Raw genomic sequence first — 23,794 nt, 5'->3', positions numbered from 1 at the left:
CAAGAAGAAGGGCGGGAGGAAGCGGGAGGGGCCAGGACGCCCCCTCGCGGAGCCCTGAGTGCCCGGGTCCCCTCCTCCCGTCTTCACCTGCTGAGGGCCCCGCCCCCGCTCCGCCTCGGCCGGCCTCTGCTCCTCCCCGGCTCCTCCCCCCGTACCCCCAGCCCGGCCAGAACGGCCCCCGGGACAGAGCGACGCGGAACCCCGGGCGCCTGGGTCCCCAGCATGATCCTCGGTGAGTGGTCTCTGCGACTCCAGGCTCCCGGCTCCTGGGTTCCTCTCTGTGGGTCACCCACCGCCCCCCCCATCTCCCGGCACCGCGGTGACTGCGGCCGCCCGTCAGCGACCGGTTCCCCCTCCCCCTTCATCTGGCTCCACATCTGGGGTCCCCTCTTCCCCTCTTCCCCAGGCTGCCGCTGCTCCGGGTAATCTAGAGAGTGGTAAAGCGGGAGGCAGAGCGGAGTGAGACCCCCGCCCCATAATTAGAACATTGCGTATTCATGAGGCTCATGAATATTATATACCAGTCTACGAGAGGCTGGGGGAGGGGGCTGGTCCTGGCTTGGTGGAGTTGGGGGAAAGGTTCTGACCCGTCTTCCGCCCCAGCGTCTTCCCCCACCCTTAGCTTAGACACTCCGACATCCTTCTGGGCCCAGGATAAGGGGGAAAGGAGGAAGTGGGGGGTGGAAGAAGAAGATGGTGGGTGTAGCTTCGAGGTGAGTGTGGTGGGAGGTGGGAACCTGAGGGCCGGAGATAAGAGGGCTGGGGAGCAGAGGGACTGGGGAGCAGAGGGGCTGGGGAGAAAAGGGGGTGGGGAAGATAGGGGGTGGGAAACTGTCCATCCAGGGCTCCTGCGGCTCAGAGCCTGTCTCCACAGCCATCCTGCCCCAACACGCCGAGACCTGCCCCTCTCTCTCCCTGCTCTAGCTGCCTGAGTCCCTCTTTCCTGACTTCCTTCTTCTCCCTCCACCCCTGCCTTGGGCCGGGGGCAGCAGGAGAGGGAGGGGCAATGGAGAGGGTAAGGATGGGGGATGGGAACTCCCGCTGGGCTCTGACAGCCCGTCAGCCACAGCCACCCCATCCTCATGACCTACATCAGGAAGGGAGCCCCAGGGGTGGGGGAGGAAAGGGCCTAGCTGTGCTCTGGACTCTGCATCAGCACCGGCTGCAGGCTCCTGCCCTCCACCCTTCCTCCACAATAGTCCACAGGCCTGCTCTGACCTCTGCCCTCTACCCTGGCTAGGCCGGTTTCTGGGATCTGTTTATGGTGGGAGCCCCCCAACCAGGCACAGACACCTGTGGTCTCCCTGCCCCCAGCTGAGGACACCTGGCTCCATGCTGGTACCCAGACGGCTTGACTGGCTCCTGCACTCATCCCTCTCCTGAGTCCCTCTGCTATTTGTCTTCCTTTCTTGCCTTCTTTCATTTCACTGCCTATCCCTGTTGACTACCTATTGTCCTTCTGCCCTTCCTCCATCTCTTTTTCTCTCCTCCTGTGTGTCCTCAGTCTCTCTCTCCTGTATGTCTCACCCCCTCCACCTGGCACTCCACCTATCTATTGAATGGATGACTGAACGAAGGCATGAATGACTGGTTGCCTGCCTCCTTCTCAAGAGCCTCTCCAGCAGGGGAGGTTATTACCCACTCTTCTATGAATACCACCCAGACGCTAGAGTGACCCCCACCAACACACATTGCACTCAGTCCCCCAGAGCACAGGCTCCACATTCCTCCAACCTGTGTGATCCCTGAACCCTGGCTCCACCCCGGGCATAGCCCGAGAGGCAGCATCGTGCTTGCCCAGAACAGGCTGGCATAAGCCGTGCTTTCCCTGGTCAGCAGGCCCTGAAAAGGACATCGTGGACCTGCTTGCTGGAGCCTGACCAAGACCCCAGCCACAGGAATAATTCCTGGGTCCACATTCTCTGAAACTGGACCACAGCCACGAGTGGGACCCTCACATCCCCCTGGAGGACACTGTAATTAATTCCCTCCTCATGCCAAGCTCACGGAGGGCAGGAACTCTGGCAAAGCCCACACACCTTAGCCCTCTTTGAGGAAGGAAGGAGAGAGGGAGGAAGCTGCCAGCCAGGGCTCAGGCCCCACCCCCAGGGACCCTACAAAGGTTTCAGTTCTGAACACTCAGGTCCTCTGAATCCGTATGCATGGTAGCCCTGGAGGGACGCTAAAACCTCCCTGCCCAGCATGTGACACCCAGCCAGCCTGCTCAAGATCTAGAGTCTGGGCCCCAGGTTTAAGATGGCAGTTCTGGGCTCAGGTTCCCTGTTCTAAGCCTTTCAATACCATCCTTTCCAACTGAGTCCCTGGTGCAGTAAGGGTAGGGGCGCATTGAAGGAGGCCCTTTCCAATCAAGTTGGGAAAGATTTCCCAGGGGCCTCCCTGCTCTCCCCTTCCCAGTCAACTCCTCCCTCTAGGCCCAGTCCCCACCTACATCCACCCTGGGGTTATTAGGCATGGTGTTTTGAGTAGTTGTTCATAATCATCCCCCGTCTCTTTCATCTTTGACTTCAAAGCCTTCCCAGTCCTCAGCCTGCCTCTTGCCAAGCTGGGGGAATTGAGGCAGAAGGGGGCATATATATGGCACTTGGTAAAAAAGACCCAGGGGTTCAAAGCTTTCCTCCCACCCCGCCCTTAATTTTAGGCACTTCTAGGGAGGGAGACAAGGCCAAAGGGCCCGAAGGGAAAAAGAGATTAATCAGAGAAGAGATCGCAATTTCTCCTTTGGCCCAAGTCTAATTCCCATTTTAACCCAGTACTGACCCTATGCTTTTTACCACCTTGGGCCCTAACTACTTGCACCTTTAACCCCAGTATCTCTCTCTGATCTTAATCTCATTCTGGCCCAGTCTTCCAACCAACACTAACCCACAGCCCTGTACTAACACCTTTCCTGGCTCCTATTCCTACCCAGATGCAGCCACTCCCTAAGCATTCTTTACCAACAGGGTTTGAGGCATGGGTCCCCACCTAAAATAGCCAAGGGGCTGGGGCTCCAGACCTGGCCCGAATTTCTGGGGAAGAGGGAAAGGAAAAAACCAATAGAGGAAGCCAGATGTGGCCTGGTTGAGGGTTAGTGCTGACAGGGCAACTTGAGCAGGATCAAAGTGCCCAGGGCTAAGTAGGGTGTGAAAATGGACAGATGGACATCCATCCAAGGGTCTGGAATTCACCCCCTCTAAATCGTGTTGGGAGCTTTCTTTAATAAAGCATTTAGCAATTCCTGATGAAGCTGGGTGGGGCTCTATCTGCTGGAGGTAATTACTCTAATAAGCTTCCCTCAAGAGTGGCCTGCCCCAGCCAGGCCTCAGCTCCTCCCTGCCTTGCCTGACATGGGTGCCACACACACACACACGCGCGCACACACACACACTTACACACACTTCAGTTTGCTCTCCACCTCTTCTGCCAAACCTGCCTAGAGATTTTACCTAGCTAGAAGTCAAAAGCCCTGCATTTCCTACTCATTTCCTGCCTCCCCAGCCTTTCCTATATTCCTGCCTTTCCCCCCATCCCTTTCCAGATCTAGCCAGAAAAGTGGAGTGCTTGAAAGCCCTGTCTCTGGAACCAGACAGACAGGTTCACATCACTCACTAACTGTGACCTTGGCCAAATAACTCCCCTTCTGAGCCGACTGTCATCATCTATAAGACGAGGATTCATTTATTCAGCAAATATTTATTGAGTTCTCACTGTGACATACCAGCATTTTACATGGAATTTGTTCAATCCTCTCAACAACTTGGTGAGGCAAGTAGTGTTTTCATTTGACAGATGAGAAATGAGACTGAGAGTCAGAGAACCTAGCTGCTCACCCAGCTAGTGAGTGGTGGGACCACCTACTGGGAGATTGTGTATGTAAAGTGCCTGGCCTATAGTAAAGCCTCAAAAAGCGGCAACTATTGTTAGCCTCAGAAAAAGAGGGGAGGGGCCTGAGGCCTGGGCTACCTGAAACCAAGAATCCTGTTTCTGCCCACCCGACCCAAAAGCTGCCATCTGTCTCTCTCGCCACCTCAGAATGGAGTGGACCCAGGAATCTGGGAAGGAGACAGTTTGTCTCCAGTTGCCCGCCCTGCTTCTTTCCCTCACTGTACCCTCATTTGACCCCTCTCTCCCACTCTCCTCCCCTCCCCCGCTCACCCAGGGCTCATGTCTGTGGAAAAGATGAGTTGCTAGCCATAGATAACTGAGTGGCTGCTACCTGTTTTCCTCTATCCCTCCTCTGGAGGAAAAATGAGGACTCCAACCTGAGGAAGTGCATGGAACTTGCTCTCCTCTTCCTCTCCTTGAACAAGATGGAAGAAGCCTGTGCTCAGATCTCTGCTTCAGTTAAATTCAAGCCCTTTGGGAGTAGGGTAGCACAGAGAAAGAATTTGCTATAGAGTCCAACAGATCTTGATCTATATCTCAGCTCTGATATTTACAGGCTGTGTGACATCAACCAAGTTTGTTAACCTCTCTGAGTCTCCATTTCCTCATAAGTCAAGTAGAAAAAATATTATCAGCTACTGCATTGAATCATGGCTACTTCATTGAGCTACTTCAGAGGTTAAATGTGATAATACTTGGAATTCATTACCTGGCACATAGTAGCCTCAAATTTTTTTCTGTGGCTTTTTCTGGAACTCTACTGTCTCCTCTTAAGATAGCTTCAAGAAGTGGGAGCCTAGAGAAATCTAGAACCTGGGAAAGGGTCAAGCCAAGCTTCAGCCTCTGGTGCTCTGGGGCAGGGCAAGTGCCAGCCCAAAACCAGCTGCTGGGGGTGGATGCTGGGTGCAGGGGACTCTGGGAGCACTCAGGTTTCTCTCACCATTCCTGATGCCGCCTGGGGCTCGTTAAGGCTGCCCTGGCCTTGGGTAACAGGCAGTAAGGGAGGGTGGAGCACAGAGGGGAGATGCCATGAGGGGACAGACCAGGAAGGGGAGATGGTCAAGCTGCCCCGTCGGTCTGTCTGTCCCTCTCTCTTCTCTTCTATCTTTCTTGCTGTCTCTGTTCTGTGTGTTTCAGTCTGTCTGCCCTAGTCTGTAGCCCTGTGTCCAGCTTTTCGGCAGTGTCTTTCTGTTTGTATGTCTGATTTCACTCTCTGACATCTCTCCATTGTTCTCTATCCTTTTATCTCTCAGTGTCACCGTCCCATTCCTCCGTCACCTATTCCTGCTGCTACCACTCTCCCATCCTCTCACTTTCATCTGTCGGTCTCGCTGTGTGTGTGTGTGCATGTGTCCTCTCTCCACCCCATCCCAAGTGTGTGTGTGTGTGTGTGTGTGTGTGTGTGTGTGTGTGTCCTCTCTCTCCCCCATCCCAACCTTGAAGGTGACAGAGGAGGGAATAGACACAAAGCATACAGACCACCAGCTACTTAAGGGTCAAAACCAAGGATCTTACCCTGTCCTTCAGCCCTGAGAATTCTGAAGCCCAAGCTCCCAGTAGCCTTGACACCCCCTCTGTCTCAGTCACCCTGACCACCCACCCTGGCATGGGGTGAAAGAGACAGACCCCTCCAGACCTTTCTGGACCAGCTCCCTGCCCCCAGCTGTGCCTGAGCCCTCCCCACCCCCTCCCTCTCGCCTCAGATTCCCCTAATCCCTGCTCCCCTGCCCTCCCCTCTGCCCCACTTTTCCAGGATTCTGATTGGCTGATTCTACTGACTGGGCTGAGGGGGAGGGGGCTGGCAAGGGAGGGGGCAGAGGGCAGAACCAAGGGAAGGGGACGCTGTCAGGCCCAGGCCCCTGGGGGGCCAGGGCCAGGCCACTGCCTGGGGGCAGCAGGCACAAGAAACTAAAGGTATGAAAGGGGGTGGTCTCTATGGAGGGAACAGGAAGGGATCCTGGGGACCTTCTGCCCTAGTAAGGTCAAGGGAGGACGGGCCAAGCATGCAGCCTCCTCGGTTTGCCTTTGTTCCTGGGAACCCCTGTTGCTGTCAGGGGGTTACTGGAGCAGTGAAGGGTGGCCACAACTCCCCAACTGGTGCACAGCAGGGTCGCAGAAGGGAGCTGGGCCGGTGGAAGCCCAGAGGGGCTCTGAGGACCTTTGGGCTGCCCCTTTGGTGGGTTCCTCCCATGACTCTGAGAGGAGGAGGAAAAGGTTTCAGGAAAGGGTAGTTGAATGGCTGGCCTGGACTTTCATTTCCCCTTGGGGTCAGACCCAGGCATTCCCCACCCAGAGGCCAGGTTGAGGTTCCTCCTGCAGAACTGGACCTGTAGCTGAGCATTCCCGGTGAGACAAAAGGGCCTTGGGGAAGACTGAGGAAGGTTGGGAGAAGGGGCTCTGAGAATGGCCTCGGTAGTTCACCTCCCAGAGCAAAAACCACCCGCTACCTACCCCCACAGGTGTCAATAGTTAATTAAGAATTATAATTAGAAGCCGGGCACAGTGGCTCACGCCTGTAATCCAGCACTTTGGGAGGCCGAGGCGGGAGGATTACAAGATCAGGAGTTTGAAACCAGCCTGGCCAACATGGTGAAACCCCGTCTCTACGAAAAATACAAAAAAAATTAGCCAGGTGTGGTGGCGGGTGCCTGTAATCCCGGCTACTCGGGAGGCTGAGGCAGGAGAATCGCTTGAACCCACGAGGCAGAGGTTGCAGTGAGCCGAGATCGCGCCACTGCACTCAAGCCCGGCAACAGAGTGAGGCTGTGTCTCAAAAAAAAAAAAAAGAATTATAATTACAGCAAAATCTAATTCTAGGGCATCTGAGAGATTCAGCAGCCCCCTCCAAATCTAAGTCCCAATATCGCCCTCTGGTCAGTGGGATGAATCACCCACTTGACTGTCTTCTTCCTGGGGTGATACCAAGCTTTAGGATCCCCTGGGGGAAAGCAAAACCAGAAAAAGAGGGTGGCCAGGGGCTTGAGGCTGGGAGTCCTGCTGGTTCAGCAGGCAGCCTGCAGAAAAGGTATGGGCTCTTACTGGGTAATGTGCCTAGAGACTTTGGGGGAGGGAGGCTGGAAAAGGGGGAAGTGAAAACCACCCAGAAGGGAAGGACCAGTCTACATCCTCCCCCAGACCCACAGGGCACTGTGCTCCATTGCTCTGGAGCCAGCAGGGGAAGTGTGTACACTGTGCACTGGGGTGACACTTCTGAGTGTGGGGGCCCTGGTTAGGGAGTGGGACTGGCAGGTTTGGGTGGGGTTTCCAAGCTTTAATCTTCCTACTCCACAAAATGTTTTCTCTGCCCTTCAGGCAGCCTGAGCCGGGCAGGGCCCCTGCCTCTGCTACGGCAGCCCCCCATCATGCAGCCCCCGCTGGACCTCAAGCAGATCCTGCCCTTCCCACTCGAGCCGGCCCCTACCCTTGGCCTCTTCAGCAACTACAGCACCGTAAGTAGCAGCCTGCCTGCCTTCTCCATCCACTTGTGACCCGATCTTTCCCTCTCAGACCCACCTCTGCCCTCTTCTCCTGTTTCTAATTCTTTATCTCCTCTTATGACCCCATCTTCCTTAATTCTAGTTAATTTTGAGTACTGTGGGCCATCTGGTGTAGTGTTAACAACAATAATAATAGCTAATATTTGCTGAGATCTTGCTACGGGCCAGACACTGTGCTAAGTGTTTTATATGAATTATCCCATTTAGTCCTACAGTGAATCGCCCTACCATCTAGAGAAGTAATGAGACTTAAATTGGTGGTAGTAACAGTAGGGAGGTAGGAGGGGTGTAGGTGCTGAATCCAGAAAGAGGGAATAAGCAAGAAAATAAGCATGTCTGTTTGTAAGTTTCACCTCTCTGGAGTCCACAGCTGGGTGGGTAGGATCAATGGGATAGGGCTTGGAGGACTGGCAAGATGGTCTAGATTTAATACAGTATGAAATAGGAAGGTGCTGTCTATTTGTGTGTTTGTTTGTTTTTATGAGACGGAGTCTTACTCTGTTGCCGAGGCTGGTGTGCAGCGGCACGACCTCGGCTCACTGCAACCTCCGCCTCCCGAGTTCACTGATTCTCCTGCCTCAGCCTCCTAAGTAGCTGGGATTACAGGCATGTGCCACCACACCTGGCTAATTTTTATATTTTTAGTAGAGATGGGTTTTCACCCTGTTGGCCAGGCTGGTCTCAAACTCCTGACCTCAGGTGATCCACCTGCCTCAGCCTCCCAAAGTGCTGGGATTACAGGCATGAGCCACCATGCCCGGCCACCACTGTCTATTTTTGAGTAGGAGACTGACTTGGTAAGAGCAGCATTTGAGGAAAGTGAGCGGGGCAACTGGATGAAAGGGAACAGAGGCAGGAGGAAGGTGAACAGTTAGGAGGCTGTCCTAGCAATGCAGGCCCAAGGTAAGCCTCAAAAGCCAGACTGGGCTGGTGGCAGTGGCAGTATGAATGGAGAGAAAGGAAGAATGGGGGAGGTAATTCCAAGGAAATATTGACGGGTCATGGTGACCAGCTGGTGTTTGAGGGTGAGGGAGAAGAGAAGGCATGAGTCAAGGATGACTCCAGCATTCAGGTCTTTGTGACTGGATGGAAGTCACCATTGACAGAGGCAGAGGGTTGGAAAAGGAAGTTGGTCTCCAGTGAGGGTGATGAATTCCCTTTAGCATGTGGTGCTAAAGCTAAAGCTTTATCTATTTTTTTTTTTATTTTATTTTTATTTTTTGAGACGGAGTCTTACTCTGTCTCTCAGGCTAGAGTGCAGTGGCATGATGATCTCGGCTCACTGCAACCTCTGCCTCCTGGGTTCAAGCCATTCTCCTGCCTCAGCCTGCCCAGTAGCTAGGATTACAGGCACGTACCACCATGCCCAGTTAATTTTTTTTTTTTTTTTTTTTTGAGACGGAGTCTCGCTCTGTCGCCCAGGCTGGAGTGCAGTGGCGGGATCTCAGCTCACTGCAAGCTCCGCCTCCCGGGTTTACGCCATTCTCCTGCCTCAGCCTCCGGAGTAGCTGGGACTACAGGTGCCCACCACCTCGCCCGGCTAGTTTTTTGTATCTTTTAGTAGAGACGGGGTTTCACCGGGTTAGCCAGGATGGTCTCGATCTCCTGACCTCGTGATCTGCCCATCTCGGCCTCCCAAAGTGCTAGGATTACAGGCTTGAGCCACCGCGCCCAGCCGCCCAGTTAATTTTTATATTTTTAGTAGAGACAGGGTTTCACCATCTTGACCAGGCTGGTCTCGAACTCCTGACCTTGTGATCCACCCGCCTCAGCCTCCCAAAGTGCTGGGATTACAGGCTTGAGCCACTGTGCCTGGCCTGTATGTTTTAAATAATAATAATAAATTTTTTTTAAAAAAAGGATATGGTGATTTGGCATACCAGTAGGACACTGAGCCCAAAATGTCCTACAGATAGAATTTGAAGCCTGGAAGGTGGGCTAGAGCTAAAGGTTTGGGGAAAGTCAGCCTTATTCAACTTAAATAATCCACATCAAATCATATTTAGCCATAAACATGTATTGAGCATCGACTACACGCCAGGCACTGTAGCAGATGTTTCTATCTGCAATCTCATTTCACCTTCACAACAACCCAACAAGGTAGACATTATTATTCCATTTAACGAACGAAAAAGCAAAAACTAAGGCTCAGAGGGTTTAGTAATTTATATAAGTTGACACAGTATGTGCCTAAGGTATGATTTGAACCCATTGCATCTGGCTTCAAATAGAGTTATCATTCTACCACAGCTGCTCCCCCCAAACTCTTCCCAAAGAACCCAGACACATTTGCATTGCACTTTTAAGTTTTCAGACTGTTTTTTCATATCTCAACCATCAAAGAAACCTTGTGGGGTAGCTGTTATTGTCCTCATTTTACAGTTGAGAAAATTGAGTACTAACTATAAGCAAGGCATTGTTCTAGACACAACGGAGACATGAGGGTAAATATGAGACAGTCCTAAATTAAAGAACTTATATTCAGGGGAGAAAGATAGACAAGTACGTAGCAAAACAAGGGGAAAGTTATAAATATTGTGGCAGAGACCCTAACAAAAACTCAGTTTATGGATCACAAGGTCAGGAAATCGAGACCATCCTGGCTAACATGGTGAAACCCCGTCTCTACTAAAAATATATATTTTTTAAAAATAGCCTGGCATGGTGGCAGGTACCTGTAGTCCCAGCTACTTGGGAGGCTGAGGCAGGAGAGTGAACCCAGGAGGCAGAGCTTGCAGTGAGCCAAGATCACGCCACTGCACTCCAGCCTGGGCAACAGAGCAAGACTGCAACTCAAAAAAAAAAAAAAAAAAATTTCAATTTAACAAAAAAAAAATTTTTTTGAGTACCTACTATATGCTGAGTACTGTGCCTGGTGTCAGGGACACAGGACTCAGTTACCACACTTGGGGAGCTCCTAGTTTAGTAGGAAGGATAACAAGTTAACCCTATGCAGTGTGAGAAGAGCTGTGTCAGAGGCATTTTGCTTGCACGGAAGCCCAAGTGTCAAGAAAGACCTTCCTGGATATGGTGGGTCCTAAGGGACCAACCAGAGCTAGGCAGAAAAACAGAGAGCAGAGGAAAAAGGGATTTAACCTGGAGCAGGTGACATATAATTTGGGCTTTGAAGAATTATTGGCAAGAGTTTTAAAGTAGCCTTAGGGAACATTCCAGACTGAAGTAAGTAGCATGAACAAGGGCTAGAAAGGAGCATTTGAGAAAGTGCAAGATTGGATGTGATAGGTCATAAGATGGGGAGAATACTTCCCCCCATCTAAACACCTGACTTACACTTGACCTCAGATCTTAGCAACCCCATCAGTGTCCCTATTGTATAGATGAGGAAACACAGATGCAGAGAGGTTAAGTGAATTGTCCAAGGTCACAAAGCTACTTAGTTGATTGGATAATCCAGGGTTTCGACTCCTGCAGAGTTCATGCTCCACTGCCTCTAGCAGAGGTATTTAAAGCGATGAGCATGGATAAGCTTAAAGAGTTCAGCAGGGTGTTGAACTGCATCCTGCATCTGATTGGCAGAATTTAACTTGATGTTCCAAAGTACTGGCTGTGTGACCTTAGGCAAGTTATTTAACCATTCTGAACCTCAGTTTTACCAACTGTAGAATGGGATAGTTTTTTCTTTCTTTCTTTCTTTCTTTCTTTTTTTCTTTTTTTAAGACAGAGACTTACTCTGTCCCCCAGGCTGGAGTGCAGTGGTGCAATCTCCACTCACTGCAACCTAAGCCTCCTGGGTTCAAGTAATTCGCCTGCCTCAGCCTCCTGAGGAGCTGGGGCTACAGGCACACACCACCATGCCCAGCTAATTTTTGTATTTTTAGTAGAGACAGGGCTTCACCATGTTGGCCAGGATGGTCTCGATCTCTTGACCTTGTGATCTGCCCACCTCAGCCTCCCAAAGTGTTGGGATTATAGGCGTAAGCCAACGCGCCTGGCCAATTTTTGTATTTTTAGTAGAGATGGAGTTTTGCCATGTTGCCCAGGCTGAGAATGGGATAGTATTAACACCAACTCACAAGGTTGTGAGATCATATTACATAATCATAATGCCTATCACAAACTAAGTGCTCGATCAGTGTTAGCTACTATGATTATTATGCTATTGCTATTGTTTTTATTTAAGAGAGAAGTAAAGAGAGAAACATAGGATGGTCAAGGCCTTAGCCTTTGGGAACATGCAGAATTAGGCAGTGGGAACAGGAAGAGGCTTCAGCAAAGGAATGCAAAAGCCACTGGAGGGGGTGGGGAGGGAAATATGTTCCTGTAGAGTTGGAAAAGCCAAGGGAGAGAGTGTGGCGGGCTGCATCAATACTGTCAAATTCTGCAGGGGAATGAGGACTGCAGAAAAGCTGCAGACAGACCTTTGGAAGTACTGTGCAGCAGCTAAGTATGTGGCTTTGGAGTCAGACTGCCCAGGTTTAAATTCAAATCCCAGTTCAGCCACTTACTAGCTTATGACCTTGGGCAAATTATTTAACCTCTCAAAACCTCAGTTCCCTCATCTATAAAATGAAGATAATAATAGTACTTACTTCAAATAGTGGTTGTGAAGATTAAATTAGATAATCCATGCAAAGAGCTCAGTACAGAAGCTGGCACATTCCAAGGGCTCAATCAACATTAGATGGTGGTAGTGGTATTTTTTTTTTTTTTTTTTTTTGAGACGGAGTCTCGCTCTGTTGCCCAGGCTGGAGTGCAGTGGCCCGATCTCGGCTCACTGCAAGCTCCGCCTCCTGGGTTTACGCCATTCTCCTGCCTCAGCCTCCTGAGTAGCTGGGACTACAGGCGCCCGCCACCGCGCCCGGCTAATTTTTTGTATTTTTAGTAGAGACGGGGTTTCACCGTGGTCTCGATCTCCTGACCTTGTGATCCGCCCGCCTCGGCCTCCCAAAGTGCTGGGATTACAGGCATGAGCCACCGCGCCCGGCCCGGTGGTAGTGGTATTATTCATGACAGAGTCTCTCCTTCCCAGGGGACTGGCACCTCCCGCACTCTCTCCTACTTGGGCAGTTCGTACTCCTTAGACCTCTTCTGGAATTACTGTCTCCCCTCATTCTCCTCCCACTAACTCCACTGCTTCCCTCTGCCCTTGGACATCCCTCACTGTTTCCCAAAGCCACCCTCTCTCTAGATCCAGTCCCCTGCTTCACTAATCTCTCTGCCCTAGGTGGAATGGGAGAAGATGAGACCTAGAGATGAAAGACTGGAAATCCCAGGACCTGTCTAGACAGAACGAGGTGTCTGGGGGAGTGGGGCTGCTGGGCCCTACAGCCTCGGTGCCCCAATGCTGGCCCCACTGAACCGCCAGAGGGCAGCAGGTGCATGAAGCGTAGGCTTTCAGAGAGCCTGGTTCTCCGGCAGGTGGCGGGCGCGGGTAGGAGGTGGGAAGAAGTTAGGAACGACATCCCCAGTCTGAGGTCGCTTTTGCCCTGGGTGCCCTCAGCTCCACAATTTGGAAGAGTCTCTGAGAGAGCAATGCCTGACACCTGGGTACCTGGGCTCAGTTTCCCATCCCTAGGGAGGGAAGTGACTTGTAAAAGGGTAGCAGCATACGGGCCGCCTTTGCAGAGGAAGCCGGGGAAGGGTCGTCTGGGGACTCTGAAGACAGACTATCAGCAGGGGATCTAGGGAAGGTCGGGGCAAAAGGGGTGAAAGAAAGGAGAAATGTCTGAGTTGGTGGGGACCCCGGACCCAAGAAGGAGCCCCAGTGGAAGCAACGAGGTCATCTGGTCAATGCCCCTGCCGCGGGGCCAAGTGGCCTCTTCTCTTCCGAACAAGCTCTTTCCTAGGAGTGTCTGGATAATGGACATCCCCCTCTTTCCGCCCTAGCCCCCTTTCATTCCTCTTCAGCTCCCTGTCCCTGTCCCTGTCCCCGCCCCCGTCCTCGGCCCCGCCTCTGGGGCGGGCTCCGGCCCGGGCCAGCGCCGCCTCCCCTTCTCCCCGCCGGCCGGGCCGCACAGCCCCGAGCCGCCCGGGCAACGAGCGCCGCGTCCCTGGCCTGCCCGGCCCGGCCAGGCTCGGCCCCTCAGCCCGGGTCCGCTACCCCGGGCCATGGAGCCGCGGCCCCTAGGGTCTCGCAGGGTAAGCCACCCGGCCCCTCCTCTCTCCCTGACTCCCGCGGCTGCCGCAGCGCACCCCCACCCCGTCCCCGCCCGCCCCTGCGGGGCTGGCTACCTCTTCCTCTGCCTGGTCCTCGGGTTGTCCGGCCCATCCCCCACACCGGCGCGGCCCTAACCAATCTCGGGATCCCAGCTCATGCCCCCAGACTACTGCCACCATACTGGATACCCTCACCTCTGCTTCCCACATTCTCGGAGTCCCCCAAATCTTCAGACTTCCTGTCAGGTCCTACACCTGCCCTCCAATGACCACACTGATCACATCCCTCCTCTCCAGCCCCGGCCCCTTCCCAGCATCCCTCCCCCACCAGCTTCCACCTGCTCTGTACATACCCCCTAGCTCCTTCTCTTTCCTATCTCAGTCCTTCCTCAGGTCTTCCCATCCCTGAGATTCTACCACCTTTCCCTTTTCATCTTAATTGTGGTGGGTGGGGAAGTGGGGTGCTCACACAAGGGGCAGCGGGTTCCATCAGATAAAGGGCAATGGAAGGAAATATAATCATAGCACCCCTCGTGTTCCTGATCTGGTTTCCCCCCTCCCTCTCCCTTGCCCTTCCTGATTCATTTTGCCCCAGCTTCAGGGAGCGGTTCCCCTTCATGTCTACTGTTGGAGGGCAGGTGGGAGGGGACTGTTTTATAGACCTTTCCAGGCTGTGTCCAAGCCAGCATCCCAGGGAAGAGGTTCTGGAGTGAGATGGGCTCTGGGAGGTGCTGGCCTTCACCCCTCCCCAGGGAGCCCTCATCTAGGTCACCGGGGCCTCCTGACCTTGGCCTGGAGCAGCACTTCAGTGGCTCACATTCCACCTGCGCAGGGATTGGGCCCAGGAGTCCTCACCTTCAGCCTGGTGTCTCCTTAGTTGCTGGAGGAGGGTGGGAAGCACCCACCTGACTCCACTGGTGCCCTCTTCCCCACTCCCCACTCCCACTCCTAGTTGGTGTTTGTGGACTTAAACCAGGGGAGGGGGTTGTGCAAGAGCTAAGGTTCTCACCCTGGAGGAAGGACCCAGGTAGGACAGAAACCATTCTCAGGGTATGGATGCTGGGATGGCCAGTCCACAAGTCATCCTCGGGGTCCTGTGTCCTCAGCCCCTCTGGAAAGCAGGCTGGGATGATGAGACAGAGCATAGACGGAACCAGGAGACTGCTCTCCGCTTCCATCCCGCTCCTCTCTCCCTACTGTTTTCATCCAACTTGGGTTTCCTGGCCCAGACTGAGTTTCTGTTTGAATTCCCATTCCCCACCCAGCCTGTGAGGAAGCCCAGGGCTGAGGAGAACTCTGGAACAGAGTTGGGGGTCTCTAAATCGGAAGGACTAAGGCCTGGAGACTGGGAGCTGAGAGCAGCCGTCTGTCTCCCCTTTCTGATGAAAGCCTGTCTCCAATTTGGTCTGTCTGTCTTTCTGCCAAACACATCACACATTCACACCGATAAACACACAGCTGAAGATCACACCACCTGACCATTCATGGTGTCACCAAAGCCCCCAACGCAGAATGTTGATATATAAATGATGTACACACAGTACATGACACTTATTCACACTCCACCCATGCACAGATTGATCACAGCCTGCCTAACACACACAGACACACCCGTTCTCCTGTTTGGCTTTTCCTTGGATGTGACTGGGGCTTCTGAGAAGCTGAGGTAAAAAAGTGAGCCCTTAGAGAGGCTTCTTTCCAACCAAGAGTAGGCCAAGAGATTGACCTTGTTAGTCAGACCAGTTATCTGAACCCAGTCATGGTCCCTGCCTTCAGCGCTACCCAAATGGAGCAGAATGGATGAGGCCACCATCTATTTCACAGGGATACTAAAGCCCATTTCCTGACGTTAACCCCACCCAGCCAGTGAAACTACTGGGGAGAGGCAAAGGAGAGTCCAGAGGGCAGGGCTTTTCTGACTCTTACCACTTTCCCCCACTTCTTGTTCTCTCACCAGTGTCTCATTGGAAACCCTAAAGACCTGTCACAGAGACGGGCTTGGATGAGGAGATAAAAATCCCAAGTCTCCAGCAACTATTTTTCACTTGATCCCTCCACCTGGAAGATAAGGTTTCAGTCCTAATTCTGTCCTATTCTTAGGAGAAAGCCCAGCCATCCCCCAATCTTCAGTCTCAGCTACACTCCAGTCTTGCCTCTCCCTAGCTTCCTAGAGGCCAAAAGGGAGGAGAACTGTTGAGGGAGGCAGTTTTCATGCCTCTGAGCCCCTGGTTTCATCCCCTGATAGTAGAAAGCCTCAGAGAAACTCCCATCCTCTCCCTTCCTCATGTGAACTCTTGGCAGGAGACTGCAAAGACATCTGCTGACCCAGGGTGGGGACGAGGATGGTTCCTAATCCCGCCCAGCCCCACAGCTCTGCCCTAGAAACCCTCATGATCAGGGAGAGAAGGTTCAGAAGATCCCTGGGTTGCCTTGGGCCAGCCCAGGTGCTTAGGTCCCCCCACTTAGTCCCCATGATTCACTAGGAGCTCCTACTCTCTCCTGAGTTCTTTTACTCCCTCTAGAAGTTGCTGCCTTTAAGAGGTCCAGAGAGGGAATGTGTTAGGGTGACCAGGGGCCCAGAGATGGGAGGCTGGGAACATCTGTCTCCTGGGACCAGAGGCTGGGCTTGGTGATCGTCTTACCCCAGAGTGGAGGCCCAAAGGGTTCAGAGGCTTCAGCTGAAGGCCCTAGGATCTAGGGTGCTTTGGGACTTCATGTCAGAGGCCTCTGGTAGATTGGCTTCACTGTAGGAGATAAGTCAAGGCGACAGAGTTGGATGTTCATGGTATGATGGACCAAGGCAGGAGTCCAGGTTCAGATACCAGATCTGCTATTAACTCATGGTGTGACGTTGGGCAAACCACTTCTATGTTCTGTAAAATGGGAGCATTGGGCCAGTTATCGATCAGGTCCCTTTCAGTGCTATGAAGATTGGGCTAAGAGAGAAACAGAAGACTGAGGCTCAGAGCCCTCAGGCATATTAAGGGATAGAAATGGTCTGGGGACCTTGGTTCAACACAGATATCTGTGTTGGGGGAATGCTGGACGTGAGCTTGCGCTAGGGTTCCCAGCTCACCCCAGTCTGCCTCCACAGATGGACCCTGTACAGAAGGCTGTGCTCTCCCACACTTTTGGGGGACCCTTGCTCAAGACCAAGCGCCCCGTCATTTCCTGTAATGTCTGTCAAATCCGCTTCAATTCTCAGGTAAGAAGCCAAGCTGCTCATCTACCCAATGGGTGGGGCAGGGGCAGCAGGGGACCTTGAGGGAGGGCAGAGGCTGGGTAAGAAGGCTTACTCTGGCTGAGGGACAGGGATTAAGGGGATAGTAGGCAAAGAGCAGGGAATAGGGATACCGCAGGAGAGGCAGGGTCTTGTGGAAGGCACTGGAGAGGGACAAGACATTGCTGTGTATTTTGACATGAAGTAGATCAGTCCTCTAACGTTGATCCCTCCCTCCCTTGAGACTTGGGCATCCCTGGTTCAGAGCTTCTTGGAACATAGGTGGCCATCAGTGTCTGAGCAGGAGTGTGGCCTCTGGCCCACTGGTTCTTGGGCACGGGGCAGAGTTTGGTCATTGGCTCCCCCACAGAGCCTCTGTCCTCTTTGGCCTCTGCTAAACTCCTCCCTGGCCCACCCACTTCCCTCTAACTTTCTGGCTTCCTTCTCTCTCCACCCCATTTCCATTCTCCTCCCTCCAAATCACACACAAGGCCTGGCCCCTACTCTTATCCCATGGGGCTTTCCCCTGGGGAGAAGCTACCCAAAACCCAAAACCCAAACGTCCAGCCTCCCAGATTTCCTCCCTCTGAGGCTCCACTGGGACTCTGTGGAGTGTGTGCGGGTCTAGAGGGGACTTTGTGGGGTGCAGGTCCTGAGAGCTTTTGGAGAAAAACAGAGAGCCTCATTCTGCTGAGTACGGGAAAATAAAAGCATGTTCTGTTTCTCTACCCAGTACCCAGACACACACACACACACACACACACACACTCTCTCTCTCTCTCTCTCTCTCTCTCTCCCTCTCTCCATACTACTGGGCTCTGCACACCGCTACCCTACCTCTAGGCTGTCAATCTTCTTTTCCTGCCTATCCACACCTTTTATTTCTGCCCTTGTCTGGGTGACCCTGTGCCTCCAGGATTGTACATTCTTAGCGGGGGTATATATGGGAGTGGAGCAGGGTGGGGAGGGGAAGGCAGGACTAACCCAGCATTAGGCCTCTCCTTTAGCTTGGACCCCAGGCATCCTGTCTATCAACCCTGGCTCCACTCACTGGTGGATGGTGGAAGACTAGAGGGGCAGGGAGCCAAAAGCTGATAGCCCTTCCCTCTTTTTGCCCTACCCTACCCTCCCCCATCAAATGGTTCTGTTTTGACAGCTGTCTCCACTGCTGTTTCTGTCCCCAGAGCTGGGCTTGGGGCCAGGGTCCTCCAGGGTGTCCACAGAGACTTCAGGGAAAATGAGACCAAGGGTGGAGTAGTCAGGACGGAGCCCAGGCATCAGGGATCCTGGGACTTCCAGCCTCAGGGTGAAAGCAGCAAAGGTTGGATCCTAGGGGCAGAGGACTTGGGCACATAGCCTTGGGATCTAAGAGGATGCTGACTGACTGGATTGCTAGGCCTCTCCCAATTTATAACTCTTCCATAGGTTTGTGGTCCCCCTCTCTCTACCAGGACTAGGTGAGGGGTCTGAGTCAGCAGCCAGGCCCTGGGTGTGGTGGTAGGGTGGAGTCTGAACTAGGTGGGGGCCTAGGTTCCCAGGGACTCAAGCTTGAGAAGCTAGTCTGAGCCCCAGGAATAACCAGGACTTATTGGCATGGGGCTTTATATCTCATTGGTGTACGGAAAAATTAACTGCAGCCTGCTGAGATCACCCAGGACTTGAGGGAGCTCTGTGGGGAGATCCGTCAGATGAAAGGTGATCTCAGATTCCATTTTCTTCCTCCATCCCTAAAGAGCCAGGCTGAGGCACACTACAAGGGTAACCGCCACGCCCGACGAGTCAAAGGCATTGAGGCCGCCAAGACCAGAGGCAGGGAGCCTGGCATCCGAGAACCTGGAGACCTCGCCCCCCCAGGCAGCACCCCAACAAATGGGGATGGTGTAGCACCCCGTCCAGGTGTGTCTGAATCCCCCCATATTCTTCAACTGATCTCTGTCTTCTCTCTTCTCTCCCCCTTTCCCAGAACTCTCCTCTGCTTCCATCTCTCTCTTCCTCAGTCCCTATACCCCCACCCCCACCCCCACCCAAGGTGAGTCCTGGAGCCAAGCACAGTGATGTAAAATTTCCATCCTGTCACCCTTACCCCCACCACAGCTCCTCCCAACAGAGTCCCCACTGTCTGTCCTCCCCACAGCCCAGTGACTCAGAGAGGGGCTAGGGTGAGGCCACCTGGCAAACATCCCCAAGAAAAAGAGAACCATCAAATCCAGAGAGAGGCCTTTTCATCTTAGGGAGAGGGGCAGGGAAGGGAATCAGAATATCTGAGTTCCTGCCCCACTGGGGCTCCCCTCAGGGAAGACAGAGAGTGTAAGAAACCTAGGAAACTCCCTGGATGATGTTGGGTAGTAGATCTTTTTTTTTTTTTTTTTTTTTTTTTTGAGACGGAGTCTTGCTCTGTCGCCGGGGCTGGAGTGCAGTGGCCGGATCTTGGCTCACTGCAAGCTCCGCCTCCCGGGTTCACGCCATTCTCCTGCCTCAGCCTCCCGAGTAGCTGGGACCACAGGCGCCCGCCACCTCGCCCAGCTAGTTTTTTTTTTTTTGTATTTTTTAGTAGAGACGGTGTTTCACCGTGTTAGCCAGGATGGTCTCGATCTCCTGACCTCGTGATCCGCCCGTCTCGGCCTCCCAAAGTGCTGGGATTACAGGCTTGAGCCACCGCGCCCGGCCGGGTAGTAGATCTTTTGACCTCCCTAGTCAGAGGTGTTTGTGTTTGTTTGTTTGTTTGTTTGTTTGTTTCTGGGAAATAGAGGAGTGAGACTAAGATCTTTGAGGTCTTTTCCAAGTTTACAAGATTCCTTTTTCCTCATGGCTGCTGACCATCCTCAGCCATACTTCCAGCCAAGAAACTGGAACAGGAATATTGAGATAGGAAGATATGAGCCACCCCCATCCTGGGATTACCACATCAGATGTCAATCATGGCCAATTCCAGAGAGACCTAACATCTCCATCCTTATCCTTGCCTGGCCTTCCTGCCCCACCCTAAGAAGAATGAGAAACAAACATCTGTACTACCAGATTGGAAACCAGGCCCCCATTCTCAATAAACACACACACACACACACACACACAAAAAAAACCCCTCAGGGATGCACAGAGAGAGTGAGTGAGCAGGTGGGCAGGTGGGGAAACTGAGTTCTGTTTTTTGTTTTTTGTTTGTTTTTTGAGACGGAGTCTCACTCTGTCTCCAGGCTGGAGTGCAGTGACACAATCTCAGCTCACTGCAATCTCCACCTCCTGGGCTCAAGCGATTCTCCTGCCTCAGCCTCCTGAGTAGCTGGGATTACAGACACCCGCCACCTCGCCCGGGTAATTTTTGTATTTTTAGTATAGAAAGGGTTTCACCATGTTGCCCAGGCTGGTCTCAAACTCCTGACCTCAAGAGATCCACCCACCTCCGCCTCCCAAAGTGCTGGGATCACAGGCGTGAGCCACCGTCCCGGCCATGGGAAGCTGAGTTCTAATTGTTCTTTGGCTGCTTCTTAGCCTGATCATCTTGGGTTAGTTTGTTAACACCTCTGTAAAATGGAGAGGAAGAGGATGATGATGATGGTGATAATGGTGATCGCTAACATTTCTTGAACAGCACTTCACACGTATTATCTCATGTAGTTCCTACAGTATCTGAGGATATAGGCAGGATAACTATACCTGCCCTGCTTTATAAACCATGAAGTCCTGTCCAGACTGAGATGTGGATGTGCTATCTGGATTGGGATGGAGGTGAAGAATGTCAGAAAAAAGTAAGAGAAATAAGGGGAAGGACATAGAATGAACAAGCAAATGGGTACCTGGAGGGGTGAGGAGTTCCCCTCCCACAAGCTCCCCACCCCCACTGCCAGCCTCGCCATGACCCGGAAACTGGATCAGCTGCTGGAGCAAGAATGGGAGCGCTAGAGTTTCCCCTGTACAGAGGCCAGAACCCAGCACTGAGGCCTAGGGCCTGTGCATCTTTAATCAAGCCATGAATTATAGAGCAGCCTGCATCCCTGTTTCTTCCCTCTCCGGTTCTGCTGTTTCTGTTTCCCTTTTGCCATGCCTGTGTTTCTCTCTCCAGACCTTTCCTCACCCTGCCTCTGCCCCTTCCTAGGGCTCTTTCGTGTACTTCCCGGGGGCTGGGCAAGACTCCGGGAAGGGGCTGTCCTGGCAGGAAGCCCAGACTGGCTGGCAGGCCACTGAGGGCTATATCCTTGTTCCATGCCTCTCCCCCTGGCTGGGCTTGCTGCCAGCTTCACCCTGAAGGTAGGCTGGTGAGGCTGGACCCCTTGGCCATTCCCAGCTAATGGAGAATGAGCCGAGCATTGGAGTTTCACACCCAGCCTGCGGCAGCTGGACCACATCTGGCTCTGGACCAGGACATGAGAGCATGCATGTTGTAACAGGGTGGGGACTCCTGGTCTCTTGCCCTCCAGGAAATCGGGGGGGGGGACTCTTCCACATGAAGAGTCTTCTCCAAGAGCCATCTAGGGTGATCCCCATGTTTCTCCCCCAACAACAGTTTCCATGGAGAATGGACTGGGGCCAGCCCCAGGATCCCCAGAGAAACAGCCTGGCTCCCCATCCCCTCCCAGCATTCCGGAGACTGGTCAGGGTGTAACCAAGGGTGAAGGGGGGACTCCAGCCCCAGCTTCCTTGCCTGGGGGTAGCAAGGAAGAGGAAGAGAAAGCCAAGCGGCTGCTCTACTGTGCTCTGTGCAAGGTGGCTGTGAACTCCCTGTCCCAGCTTGAGGCACATAACAAAGGTATGGACTCCCCTGCCCCCACCCAGACTCTCCTGTCCTCAGGCCACCCCTGCCTCTACATCCTAATGCTCCTGGCTTCCAACATCCCTAGACCATCTAAGACCTATCAGCCTATCTGCCTATCTCCTTCTCCAGCCCTCTCCCCTGTTCCTTAGCCCTTTACTTCCTCAGCTCCCCCTTCCACCTTACTCCTTACCTATGACTTTCTCCTGATCCACCTGTTTGGGAGGGTCCCAAGGAGCTTGGAAAGAACCCACACTGCGCCCACCCCTTCCCCCTCATATGGTAACTGGGAATGTGCAGATTTGAGGCCCAGTAGGCCTGGATAATTTTTCTTCCACCCCTTACCTCCTGCCCTCTCTGGGCTCCAGGTACTAAGCACAAGACAATTCTGGAGGCCCGAAGTGGGCTGGGGCCCATCAAAGCTTACCCTCGGCTGGGGCCTCCCACCCCGGGGGAACCAGAGGCTCCTGCCCAGGACCGAACTTTCCACTGTGAGATCTGCAATGTCAAGGTCAACTCGGAGGTCCAACTGAAACAGGTGGGTCTAAGGCCCTTCCCAGAAATTCTGGGAAGCTCCACCCTCTAAGTGGGGAAGGAGAGCAAGGAGCTTGAGTAAAGGCCTTTCTTCAGGGTTTTCCCCAGGGGGCCAGATGGGAGGGGCCCGGTGCTTGGAGCTTGATTATACCCCCTTGCTGTTGCCCCTTTCCGGGAGCTCACAGCCCCCTACCCACTGGTCTCTGCAGCACATCTCCAGCCGGCGGCACCGAGACGGAGTGGCCGGGAAGCCCAACCCACTACTGAGCCGTCACAAGAAGTCTAGGGGCGCCGGGGAGCTGGCGGTGAGGCCTGGATGCTGGGGAATTCGACAATGGGAGGGCGCGGGTGGGGAGGAGAGAGGGACGCGGGCTTTGCCCAGGGAGAGGCGTGGTTTGAAGGACCGCTGGGTGACTTCTCTCTTCCTCCACCTTTCGCCCGCTTCAGGGCACGCTGACTTTCTCCAAGGAGCTGCCCAAGTCCCTGGCGGGCGGCCTTCTCCCCAGCCCCCTGGCGGTGGCTGCAGTGATGGCAGCGGCAGCAGGCTCGCCGCTGTCCCTGCGCCCGGCTCCAGCCGCACCTCTTCTCCAGGGACCGCCGATCACTCACCCTCTGCTTCACCCGGCCCCCGGACCCATCCGAACTGCGCACGGACCCATCCTCTTCTCCCCCTACTGACCTCAACCCTGAACCCCTCCCATTCAACTCCCCACCTCCAGCCGGGACCCAGGCCTCCGGGCTCCCAGCCCGCCTCTCCTCCCGGCACTCCCTAAATGATCTCTCCTTCCCCCCCCCACCCCGAGATACGGGGTTCCAGGAAAGGGGAGGGGTAGCGGGGGAGGGGGGCTTCAGAAGGGGGGGAACACCCCAGATCTCAGGGAACCCCGCCCCCTGCCTTTCCCTCTCCCCTAGAAAAGGGGGGGCCGTCTCACCCCCGAGCCCCCTTGGAGACACCCCCCCTCCCAAAAGCCATGTCCATCCAGCCCTTCCCCCCCAAACCTAGCACAAAACGGGGTTCACAAGCCATGGTGGGGGTCCGGGGGGACAGAAATGGATTTTCTTGGCAATAAGCGGACTCTGGGACTCCGGCCCCCTACCCCAAACTGAAGCGCTTCCGTGAACACCCCCGTCCTCCGTAGGGGGAGGGGAGCAGGCGGGATCCTGGGTCCCTCATAAGCACTTTGGTTTTACCGCCTGCAACCTCACTGTGCCCGCCCCGCACCATGCCCCAGCCCCAGGTCTAGCAGGGCCCATCGCAGGGGGCAGCACTTGGGGGCATCTCCGGCACTTGGGTGGGACCAAGGAGATGCCACCATAGACCTTTCCCTCGCCTTCTTCCTCCCTAGTCCGGGTTCCATTCTTTTCACCAGCACCCATCGCCCAAGGGGTACCGAGGGGGGCAAGGGGTGTCCAGTCCAAGCCCACCCCCGCCTCGCCTTCCGCAAAACTGTGAGCAAAAAGCAATAGAAGCCTCGCCCCCGCCCCTCCCCTTCCGCAGAATTCGCCGAGTCTGTAGCCTCCCCGATCCCAGTTCCTAGACCTCATGGCTGTCCCCTCCCACCAGTCACCTCCACTGCACAACCCGGGCCGGGGTGTGACACCCCGCCCCCGCCCCCGACTCCGTGGTTTCCGTATCGTCAACCCTTCAGCCGCCGACCCGGGAGGGGTCCGGCCTACACTGGTCTTCCCCTTCCCATCAACTCTTTCTGCTTGACAATGTAGCAACCCCGGCCCCCCACCCACGGTCCTCCCCTTTTTGCTCTCCCCGACAATAAAGTCTGAATTTGTTCTGCCCTC

The 23,794-nt window shown here is 54.0% G+C and overlaps 1 protein-coding gene across 6 annotated transcripts; it reads left to right on the top strand.

Annotated features, from left to right (window-relative positions):
• The first annotated feature begins 143 nt into the window (after window positions 1-143).
• Window positions 144-23,794, top strand: ZNF385A (zinc finger protein 385A). Of its 6 annotated transcripts, none has more exons than XM_015151889.3 (8): window positions 144-232; window positions 7,198-7,334; window positions 16,594-16,704; window positions 18,453-18,615; window positions 21,218-21,460; window positions 21,832-22,001; window positions 22,207-22,302; window positions 22,445-23,794. In XM_015151889.3, the coding sequence occupies exons 1-8, from the start codon at window positions 223-225 to the stop codon at window positions 22,673-22,675; spliced, it is 1,161 nt and encodes a 386-aa protein (XP_015007375.1). In that variant the 5' UTR covers window positions 144-222; the 3' UTR covers window positions 22,676-23,794. The 6 variants fall into 6 exon arrangements, with proteins under 6 accessions (XP_015007375.1, XP_028685412.1, XP_015007376.1 ...); XM_028829579.2 differs by lacking the exon at window positions 144-232 and adding an exon at window positions 651-713; XM_015151890.3 differs by lacking the exon at window positions 144-232 and adding an exon at window positions 5,701-5,799.

Source organism: Macaca mulatta, chromosome 11 (genome assembly GCF_049350105.2).
Source record: "Macaca mulatta isolate MMU2019108-1 chromosome 11, T2T-MMU8v2.0, whole genome shotgun sequence".
NCBI lineage: Eukaryota > Metazoa > Chordata > Mammalia > Primates > Cercopithecidae > Macaca > Macaca mulatta.
Note: the sequence above shows the minus strand (reverse complement) of the source record. Positions and strands in the feature narration are given on the sequence as shown.